The sequence below is a fragment of the Gavialis gangeticus genome, unplaced genomic scaffold, assembly GCF_001723915.1.
Source record: "Gavialis gangeticus isolate Ggan-Ray unplaced genomic scaffold, GavGan_comp1, whole genome shotgun sequence".
Taxonomy (NCBI): domain Eukaryota; kingdom Metazoa; phylum Chordata; order Crocodylia; family Gavialidae; genus Gavialis; species Gavialis gangeticus.
Window position 1 is genome coordinate 34,492,447 of NW_017729027.1, and position 11,673 is coordinate 34,504,119.

The 11,673-nt window shown below is 39.9% G+C and overlaps 1 protein-coding gene across 2 annotated transcripts in view; it reads left to right on the plus strand.

Moving 5' to 3' along the window:
• The window catches only part of LOC109299990 (collagen alpha-1(XXI) chain-like), a 200,378-nt gene that overhangs the window by 77,239 nt on the left and 111,466 nt on the right, over positions 1-11,673 (plus strand). For both annotated transcript variants that reach the window (XM_019520549.1, XM_019520551.1), the window contains 4 exons: positions 1,789-1,842; positions 3,502-3,555; positions 9,339-9,392; positions 9,476-9,529. In XM_019520549.1, the coding sequence (XP_019376094.1) occupies positions 1,789-1,842; positions 3,502-3,555; positions 9,339-9,392; positions 9,476-9,529 (216 nt within the window). The remainder of the gene's footprint in view (positions 1-1,788; positions 1,843-3,501; positions 3,556-9,338; positions 9,393-9,475; positions 9,530-11,673) is intronic.

Genomic DNA, 11,673 nt, shown 5'->3' on the forward strand with positions numbered 1-11,673 from the left:
CTCCTTCCCCCCTCCTCCGGCTCCCCCTTACCCAGCAGGTGAATGCTTGTTGGGGTCAATGGTGCTCTAACTCATGGTGCTTTGTGTAAAATGCCATGAGTTAGAAAGTGTCTCTGATGGGCTGCCTAAATGTCTGTAGGCACCCTATGTTACTCAGTATATATATAATGTAAACCAGTTTTCTGGGTTTTTTTGTCTGAATAAAATTTTAAATAGTGCATCTGAGTAGAGAGAAGATATGTTAACCAGAAAATACATGGTAAACAAATGTCTTGCCTGATTTTTAAATTAAAATCTATCTACCAAAGCAAACTAACAGTTTTTCTGGTTTAGTCAGGTAGATGGAAGTTTTAATTAAGCCTTCCCTTGAAATTGTTCAAGAAATTTTCATAATAAATCATCAAGTAAAGAGCTTCATAATCAATGACAAAAACTTAGGGAATCCTGACATCTGGCAATTGTAATGAGACTAGGAAGGCCAAGAATATAAACAAAGCTATGCTAATGAAATTCCCTGACAGAAATGTGGGAGGATTTTTTAAAGTGTCCTTTTTTGCCAACTGTATTCATCAAGATGTTTTTCTTATGGAGAAAAAAACCTATTTATTCTAACTGTTTTAAATTATGCTGTAAATTTTACTGCTTTAAAATATTTTAAATACTAACACATTCTCTTCCAATGTAATGGGATGAAGTGGATTGGATGAATGAACAGAAAAAATGGATAGCCAACTTTTGAAAGATTCAAGGAAACATGTTGTGAAAGTATCCCTTCGTTAGGACATTTTATATCAGGGGTTCTCATATTTTGTGATACTGCGACCCCGTAAAATAATATATATAAATTTATGCGACCCCCCATTATTAAAGCTATTGATTTCATTAGGATTTAGGTAGGAGATAAATAAAGCACATTTACCTTTTGTATAGTAAATGAAATATATTTGTCAAAAAACACTTTATAAAGTTATCAAATTTAGAAATGTTTCACTGAAAAAAAAGAAGTCAAATTTAAAACTGTCAATAATTTTTACTGAGAAGGATGAGCGTGCTTGGTACGGCTTAGTTTTTCAAACCTGGGCTTTATTTTCAAGACTGCCAGTCTCATTTTGTGCTTCCCATTTATTTTTGCTCTTTATAGTGACAACTGCTGAAAACCCCGATTCACAACATCCTACTTGTGTGAAGGGAAATCTTGCACTCAGTCGCATGCAGTCAGTCGAACTGTTGACAGTTAAATACTCATCTTAACTAACCCATATACCCCCAAATTAGAAAACAAAGGAGACGCATCCAATGTGGGCGAGTCCAAGAACATGTGCGTCATTGCTGGGGGAGGGAAGCAGGCAGAGCGTTTGCATGTTGGGGAGGTAAGAGAAGTTTGTGACCTCCTTTTGAAATGCTTGTGACCCCTGGGGGTTCACAACCCACAGTTTGAGAACCACTGCATTATATTATCTGTTTTGTAATTATACAGAGTGCCAGATTTCACCAAATGCCTCTCAGTCTTTTTGTTGTAGCTAATGTAGGGTGATCTTGATTGGAAAGTACAGTAAAATTTTTATTAGAAATTCTCAAATACCCTTGATATTTCCACTGCTAGCAGTGTGTCTTTTATCCATAGCCTACTGAAGTCAACGTGCCTCTTTGGGCTGTCTTCAGTGAGATTCAGCTGAGCTGGTTTATTTCAGGTCTTTGATTATTTGTTAATGACATTTTGTTTACGAATGGGTTGTTATTTTAATATATTATTAGATGTAAGGATATATAATATATTTGTTGTTCTAGGGTGAACGTGGACTTCCTGGTTTTCCTGGATTACATGGGATGCCAGCACCAAAGGTTGAAACTAAATGTTTCTTTTAATATTACCCATGAAGTAGGGATTGTTCAATAGCTACTTTCTAACAGCTAATGATAAAATTTTAATAAGATGTGTATAAATGCCTTTAAGTGTATATATAAACACACAATAAGTAAGACTAATATTGGAGATGATCTGTTGTGATTATGGGAATTGTGTGGATGGCGCACATTATGGTCCTTATCACAACCCATGAACTTAACATAAAAACTTCCATTGATTCCTTTGAGCTTTAAATCAGAATCTATATTGAATAGCTTTACATTTTCATTATAGCTTTCTTTGTAAATAATATGTCAGAATAATGGAATCATTATATTGCATTTTGCACTGCATTACACTGCATTTTGCATTCTTTATATTGCATTTGCATACTCCAGTGTGACCCTCAAGTTCTTGAAGGACTTTGCTATGCTAATCCTATATATGTCCTATCTAATACATTCTTGAATAACGAAGAGTAGATCCCTCAATTACATCTCCAATTTATTAATTGCCTTATTGATTTTTATTTCTTAAGTTCTTCCTAATGTATATATTTAACTCGGGTTTTCAAAAATATACAGCCCACGATAGGGGTTACATTTTCAAAGAGCTAAACTTCCATTTAGGCACTTATGGAAGTGGGGCTTCCATTGAAAACAAAGGCGTGAGGCCTTCAAGTTGATGAGTATTTCTTAAGAGGTAGCAAACATTTTCTTTTTTTTCCTCAGAGGTACCTCTCCATCAACGCATTCATTAACTTGCACAGTTGTGCTCTTTGCTTGTGAGAGTTCGTACTGTGAAGTCTGTATTTAGTTTATTCTCAACTGTATCTCTTGATCTGACTCTATATTTAAGATAGTAATCTGTTCAGTTGTATCTGTGCTATGTATTTGCGATATAACTTTATACACTGAGTTTCCTTGTATTTGGCTACTCTGTTCCTTGCTTCCACCATAAAATCGAATGCTTCAGTTCATATTGTGGAATTAGTTAACTTCCCTGTTCACAGAATATTATTATTTTCTGATATAGCAAGTTTGAGTACTATATCAAATGTACTCAATAGCAAATGTGAGTTAAACTATTGTTCCAACCTAAGGAATATGATTCTGTTTTATATGCCTTATCTTTATCTTCAGCAACTCCTCACAATTGAGGTTGATTGCCTGCCATGATTGTCTCATCTCTGTGTTCAAAGATGGCTGATGAGGCCAATCTGGAACCAACAGACTGTTGCAACTGGGGCATGCATTTTCATGTGCGGGGGGTGGCTCCGGATTCTTGATTCAGTCTGCAACAAACTGTTTCTGCCTCTCCCACCTTTTTTATATGTATATTGTTATTGTAGGATTTCAAAGTACTGAGATCCTTGCAGCAGACTTCCCCCATTTGGGGTAGTCCTGGGCAATAGTCTGCCACGAGTTGATATGTTTGTACCCAAAAGCTTGCAAAAGATACATTTTCCAAGTATTTTAGTTGGTCTAATAAAAGATACCGGATTTACCCAAAGAATCTTGTCTGCCTATGTCGATATGTGATGCATTTCCATCAGTCAGTCAGTCAGTTGGAATACTTAATGTTTATAATGGTGTATAATTAATTGACTCCATTTATAAAAGTAAAATAACTTCTTTATATGTATTTTGATTTAGGGTGAGAAGGGCCCTAAAGGAGATCAAGGACCACCAGGAGTTTATGGAAAAAAGGCAAGTTTAAATTAAAGACAGATGAAATTACAAGCATTGTACTGATACACTGAAATTTTGAAATAGCTTTTATTTATACAAGTGTGAATCCTTCGGTCCTTGCTCATGCAGACATTTTCACCTATATACAGTGCATCTAAGTTGCCCAATGTGCCATCAAATATAAGTACAATCTTATTTCACCCTGCTGAAGTCCATGATAAACCATCAATGGCCACATCCAGATGAGCATGGCCGTGTGGTATGTGGCAATGCAGACATGTCTGTGGTGCCACATATCACACGTTCAGCTGTTCTCCGCACTACAAGGGAGCAGTGCGGTGGTTTGGGGGTTTTTTGACCCCTGAATAGCCAGTGGTCAAAAACCCTGCACAAAAAAAAAAAAGCAGCACAGTGTATGTGGGGACAGTGCGCGCCACTCAAAACTAGAGACTGGCTGAGAAGAAAAGAAGCCTGGGTTATGACATCATGCTTCTTATGTATGGTGTTCTTTTACATTTAATATAAAATGCATAAACATCATCTTAGCCTCTGCTCCTAACAAAGGCATACTAAAACAGTGAACCCATTGGCCCTGTCCACACAAGTGTAGACAGTTGGTTCCCTGGAGACAACTAGCAGCAGGATACCTAGTGCTGCTGCTAGGTGTCCCCAGGGAACACCTGTGCCACATGCCCTCTGGCATGTGGCAGGTTACCTCAGGTGAGGTAGTAGATGCTGAGACTAGCACCAGGCTGACCCCAGCAGCTTTATCTTGGGTCCTGGGCACCTCGGAGAGGTTCTCCTCTGAGTTCTCATCACTCAGCTGCAGTTGAGGTTTTTTGCATTCACTCCTTTCATTTCTGTTTACCCCATTGCCCAGTTTCAACAGAAAGAATAGAGAGGATGCTCCCAGGCCTTCCTGCCTAGGCTAGTGGTTAACTCACTTCCTAAGAAAAGGGAGAGAGAGGCTCAAATCTTTTCAGGCTGAGCAAGGCCTAGAGCCCAAGTTTCCAGCCTCTTAGGTGAGTGACCTAACTACTAAGGTCACTAAGATAGGGAATTAATATCTTTTTTATAATAGAATATTAAAGAAGCTTGACTTATTTAGTTCAGCTAAATGGAGATTGAGAGGGGATATGATCACTCTTTACAAGTATGTATATGGTATGAATATAAGGGAACGTGAAGAGCATTTTAGGCTGAAGATCACATGGCCACAAACTTGCTATTTATACATTTAGATGGAAAATAAGAAGAACATTTCTAACTATCAGAAAAAATAAACTGTTGGGTTTTCTTCCAAAAAACAAAGTAATGGGGACAAAGAATTTCTTCAAGCTTAAATAAGATGGGCGTGCCCACATGAGCATGCAAGTGCTTTGCTGGTATCAAAAAACAAACAAAGAAAGGTGCACCCAAAAAAGTGGGGTGGAATATAGTGGCAGTGTGTGTGTCATGAAACTGAAGCCTGGTCAGCTACAGCCACGCTGTAGCTGCTGGCCAAGCTCCATGCACCCAGATCACTGTTGCTGTAGCTCCAGGACCCCAGGAAATGCTGCTAGGGCCAGCCAAGGTGCTGGCCCTGACCTCCCCTACCCCATCTGGGACAATTTGCCCAGTGCCAGAGCACATGTGTGGAGCGTTCCCCATGGACAAGTAGCAGCAGCACAAATATGCGTGGTCATTTGAACACTCCCAATAAGTTTTTGGAAGGGGTGGATAATAGTATCTGACAGGGAGCTCTAGCTTAAGTGTGTGTGATGTGAAGTTGTGTTTGTGGTCCCCAGATTGGGGTATAAATTAGCTCTGTAGTGTGGAAGAGGTCTAGTAATCCTATGTCCAAAGGCTTTTGCTGGTTTCTTGTGGGACCCAGAAAGAATTTTTTTTATTTCCTTCCCAGACCAGATTGGGAGGGGAGGGAAGCAGCCACTGCTGCTCCCTGCTTCTCCCCCAAACCAGGGACTGCAAGGTGGGCAACAGGGGCAGCAGTGGCAAGTTGGGAACTGGGATCTGCAGTGTGTCCCCAAACCTAGGTACCAGTCTTGCTGGCTTCCTCTTATCATTCCCACTGCTCAGCTGGGCACAGGACAATGATTTAAAACCCAGCAGGGGCAAAAGCAGGCTTGCAGAGAGCTTCCCCGAGCCCCATGACTTCTGTTGCCACTGCCATTGCCCAGCTGGACGGCAGGGTAGTGATTTAAAAAGTAGGGGGAAGGCAGAGTGGCCTTGCAGAGGTTTTTCTCACTCTGGTTCCTGGCCCCACAGCCTTTAAATGCCATGTATGCTGTGTACATCATCTGGGAACTGCCTGATCTTGTGAACTAGCTGTGGGCTTTGCTCTGCTAGCCACTTCCCTCTCTGATTGGTTGTTCCCTGTCGTGGGAAGGGTGGGGAGCCTTTTTCATAGATTTCATAGACATTAGGGGCTGGAAGGGACCTTGTGAAATCATAGGGTCCAGCCCCCCCTGCCAGAGGCAGGAACTCTGCAGGGATCAGATGATTGCAGCACGATAAACATCAATTTTTCCTGCAGCTTTACTCTTCCCTGGGAATAGAAGTGGAGCAGCCACTTCTCCCCATACTGTCCCTATATTGGGATCACTCTAGTCTTGCAGAGGCATGAAGAGCAGGGAAGAGGGAGCAGTTGCAGGCTGAACACCTGCACTGCTTCCTCGCCTGGAAACATTTCTGGAGGTGAAAATTTCCCAGAAATTTCTTCTGCTAGAAATCAATCCATAACATATAGCCCTGAATTGGACATATGAGGGGTGTGATTCACTCCTCTTCTTGTGACTTGCATTGAATTTTGTATTCTCTCTTGCCTGCCTGTAGATGGCTGTATGCTTAGTGCATGTGTGCTTTGGAATTACATAAGCTACCCAGTGAGAGAGAGACAGACAGCTATCTGACTCCCTGGGTAGATTATGTTCACTCTCCTAAGGCAAGATGCATGCTAGTATGCATTTGGATGTCTAGTAGGCAGAATAAAGCCTGAGCCTCTCTTTTTATTCATATACTCTTCATCCATCAAATTTTGTCTTTTCAATGGAATACAATGACTACATGTATATGTACGTATGTGCGTACGTACATGTATGTGTGTATGCACATACATACGTACATACATATGAAATGCATGTACAAATGAATGTAACTACAGATTGTGTTACCAAGAAATAATCTCACATGTTGTGATTTGTTATATTGAAATAGAATAGAATTGGACATCTTCAAGAAGAGTTGTCAGCTGATATCTGGATAAACAAAATGTCAAAACCTGAAACACTGGGAAAGATGCAATATTGACTTGATAAAAACACAAGTATACTATAGACCCATGGCAGATGTTATGGTTATAGCATGATTAATGTGTTAATCACGCCAAACATAGCAACATGCTACATATTCAGCCAATTTTATAGTAAATGGCAAACTAGCGATAAAAATATTCCACATATATACAATCACAAAATCATAGAAAATTATAGTTGCAAGGGACCTCACGAGGTCATCTAGTCCAACCCCTTGCTCAAAGCAGGACCATCCCCAAATATATCATTCCAGCCAGGGCTTTGTCAAGCTGGACCTTAAAAACTTTGAAGGATGGAGATTCCATGACCTCTCTAGGTAACCTGTTCCAATACTTTGCCTCCCTCCTAGTAAGGAAGTTTTTTATAATATCCAACCTAAACTTCCCTTGCTGTAAATTGAGACCATTGCTCCTTGTTCTGTCACCACTGAGAACAGTCTAGCTCTAGTTTCTTTGGAACCACCCTTTAGGTAGTTAAAGGCTGCTACCAAATCCCCACTCGGTCTTCTCTTCTGCAACTTAAATAAGCCCAGTTCCCTCAGCCTCTCCTCATCGGTCATGTGCCCCAGCTCCTGAACCATTTTTGTTGCCCTCCTCTGGACTCTCTCCAATTTGTCCACATCCTTTCTGTAGTGGGGGCCCAAAACTGAACACAGTACTCCAGATGTTCCCTCACCAGTGCTGAATAGAGCCCCTCCTAATGCAGCCCAGTATGCTGTTAGCCTTCTTGGCAACAAGGGCACACTGTTGACTCATATCTAGCTTATTGTCTACCGTAACCCCTAGGTCCTCTTCTGCACAGCTGCTTTTGAGCTAGTCAGTCCCCAGTCTGTACCAATTCAAGGGATTATTCCGTCCTAAATACAGGACTGCACTTGTCTTTATTGAACATCATGGGATTTTTTTTGGTCCAGTCTTCCAATTTTCTAGGTCACTCTTAATCCTTGGCCTACCCTCCAGCATATGTACTATACCCCCCAGCTTATTGTCATCTTTGAACTTGCAGAGGATGTAATCCATCCTATCTTCCCGATCATTAATGAAGATATTGAACAAAACTGGCACCAGGATAAACCCCTGGGGCACTCTACTTGATACCAGTTGCCAGTTAGACATTGAGCCATTGATTACTACCTGTTGAGCCTGACAATCTAGCCAGCTTTCTATCCACCTTACAGTCCATTGATCCAACCCATACTTCCTCAGTTTGCTTGCAGGAACAGTGTTGGGGATAGTATCAAAAGCTTTGCTAAAGTTAAGGTATACCACATCCATTGTTTTCTCCACATCCACAGAGCCAGTTAATCTCATCATAGAAGGCAATCAGGTTGGTCAGGCATGACTTGCCGTTGGTGAATCCATGCTGACTGGTCCTAATCACCATCTTCTCCTCCAAGTCCTTAGAAATGGATACTTTGAGGATTCTTTGACCTCCTCCATGATTTTTCCAGGGACATAGGTGCAGCTGACTGCTCTGTAGTTCCCTGAATCCTTCTTCTCTTTCTTAAAGATGGGCACTATAATTACCCTTTTTCAATCATCTGGGACCTCCCCCAGTTGCCACAAATTTTCAGAGATAATCTAGAATGTTCTTGTGGCTAGTTTCTATGACCTCTCAGATTTGTTTATGTACCATGCCCAGTCCCCATGCCAACAATCAGCTGATGGTAAGCATTGTGAAAAGGGCCTTTCCTACCTTCAGGTGATAAGGTGCCCTCCTCCTAATTGTTGGCATTGGGACTCGGGCAGTCCAAATCCATCCAAGGCTGCTTGAGGTTCTCCATGTGTTAAGAGGAGCTAATCAGCTCCCCAAACTTGGCAGTGTCAAAGCTGGGTGCCTGGCTAGATCTTGTAGTGGGTGGGAGCCAATTAACTCCCTCCATATAAAGCTGGGCACCTAGTAGCCTTGTATGTAGCCCTGCCAGGTACCTGGCTTTGAAATTGAAGAACAGAGGAAGCTGATTTGATTCCCTTGTTTGGGGTGCCCTCTACCCAGCTTTCAACTTGCCAATGTACGTGGAACCTGGGATCTTGGGCTCTACATGTGCTGCCCAGCTGTGCCAGTGGAGAGTGATTGGTGTCTGATTTTTGTGTCCTGCCATGTACATATGGCACGGCAGGAGACATAATTGTTAGGATTGGGGATCAGATCCCATTGTGCCATAAAATTTAATGTCTCCTAGGGACCATGCATATGCATTCTTGCCCCCCGTTACATTTTCTAGTATGTCTAAATTCTAACTACTTGACTCAAGGACTGTTATTATATTTCTTTATTTTATTACTGTGTAAATGGCATGGCAACACCTCAGTTTTGCAAAATATGGTATATTGTCTCGTATGTATATACAGATCATTCTAAAGCAATCTTTCATAGAAATGAAAGCAAACAGTGTATGACTTATAGACTAAGTGCGTGATTGGTTATTTTGGATACTGTTTGAATAGTATTTCCCTTAATGATTGTTGCTGACTTAATTATATTTTCCAGGGTGCAAAAGGAGAAAAAGGTGATTCAGGTTTTCCAGGGGTGCATGGACGACCTGTAAGTTCTGTAAGGATGATTTATGTGTTTTTAATTTTATGTTGTTAAAACAAGGAATAATATGAAGTTAACTGTTACCACAGGGAGAACCTGGGAGAAATGGGAAGGATGGATTACCTGGAAGTCCTGGTTTCAAGGTATGATCTATACATTACTTTTTCAAGGCTTACATAAATGTTGCTCTTAATTTCTTTTTGTATACTTCATTCTGTGGATTATATCCAGATATGGTAAAGTTTGTTACTGATTTGGTATTAGCCAAAGCCTTGATCTGAAGCTTATCAAAGGCAAACACATGTCATTTTCATAACTGAACTCAATGCTATGATTTTCAAAGGATATTTTTGAGAGAGAAATATTTTCATTTATATTTCTTTAAATGTGTGGTCTCTTAAGACATGTGATGCACATGCAGAGAGAGAGGTGTATAATGTGCAAGCGCCCCCTCCCCACCCTCCACATTCCTAAAATATTTTACAACTTGAATTATTACAATGGCTAAGGGAAATGAAGAAGTGCAAGGGGAAAAATAGCCTACTGTACTGCATGTACTTTGGAGGATATAATCTAGCCCTAAATATGCATTACGCCTCTGTTTGTTTGATACAAAGAATTCACCTTCATCTATAAGCAGTATATGAAATGAAGCTGTTTAGTGCCAACTAAACTACTTGATAATAGTTCTGTTCTCCTAAATAATTCATTTAATGTTGGCAAAATCACTGAACTTCAAAGTTATCTCTAGGAGTGTGGAAATAAACTGTTTCTCTGCCTCTAAGTATTTAAATATGTAAACTCAGAATTTCTTAGTTCTGTTCCAAAATCTGCCAAATGACTATTCTCATCTCTGGTATTCTAAAATCTTAGAGTTTTTGGTTCCATTTAAAAAACTTAATTTGAGGTAGAACTTTTTGCAGAATTTCTAACAAATGAATAGGGAGCTGGTTGGCTTTACTATTCTGCCTAAAAATCCATAGGTTCCATGGCCTATATCTGTGCAATGCAACATAATGCAACACAACACTTATTGTGAAAGTATATAGATCTGTCTTTATCCTTACAGTAAACAAACTATGCATTATTTAATAAATTTTGTAAATGTCTAAATTCAAACTAAAACACATGTTAATGATCCTTTGTCATTTACTTAATTACTCTACTATAAGAGTATGGTGGACTTGAGTCACTATTTCTTCTTTTGTTCTATATGCATATCAAAAAGTAGTTTGAGAAATCATTTTCTCTTGTTTACCTGAGTGTTAATCTGCTATTGAACATATGAGAGATCACTTGCACCTTTTTTGTTTCATAATACAATAGCTAATACAAGACACATTTCTGCTTCATTCTAACATTTTGTCAGCTTGCCTTTAACATCTGCTTACTATAAAAGATCATTTTATTCTGGGTTTGCTGTAATCAAAATCAGAGCGGTAACATGCAGGCTATGTTTGAAACAGATTTCTGCTGAAGTTTTCCCTATCCTCTTCCAAAATTTCTTGAACGTATTTGTTCTGAGAGAATGTTAAATAAATCATTGCTTCCAGTCTAGGAGCTGTCTATTGTGCCTTCTATTTATCTTTTTTAATTTAAATCCATTGATGCTATCTTGCTACATATTAATCGGTTGAATAACAATTTTTATATTACTTTCTAGATTTTTTTTGTTTCCTTTTTTGCATTTTTGATAACAAAGAGCATGTTTGAATGATTTGACTTTTGAATGGTGTGGTTGTTCTGAAGTTCTTTGAAATTTTTTAGAGATCTGCGTTTCTTAGTCATAGAATTATGTTTTTGGAAGAGAGTTAAGGTTCATCCAGTTGAGTCTCCTGAACAAATGCAGGATTTGCTGTTCCTAAGGCCTTTCCTAAGCCTGGATGCCTATCCAGCTTTCTTGCGAAAAAACTTCAGCTTTCCTAGGCATCTTTACTGCTCGGAGACATGGGGAAATTCAGTGCGCTCCTGAATTCAGCCCAGCACATGGCCAGAAGAGGCAGCACCTTAGTTGCATCCAGTTTTCCCAACAACTGTAGAGATTGGGTGCTTTAGTGGGGGTTTTTTGGCACTTCTATCTAATAACTGATTGAATCAACCTTAGCTAAAAGCCCCAAAAAGCCCCATTGAAGTCCCCAATCTACATAGACACTGAGGAGTCAGGTTGAAGAGTCAGGTTGAAGTAATGTGCTGCTGCTTCTGGTTTAGCGGAACCCCCCCCCCCCCCCGCCCTCTTGTGCCCCCTGTTTTTCTCCTGTCTTTTCCGTTTTTTTTTTTTTTTTTTTTT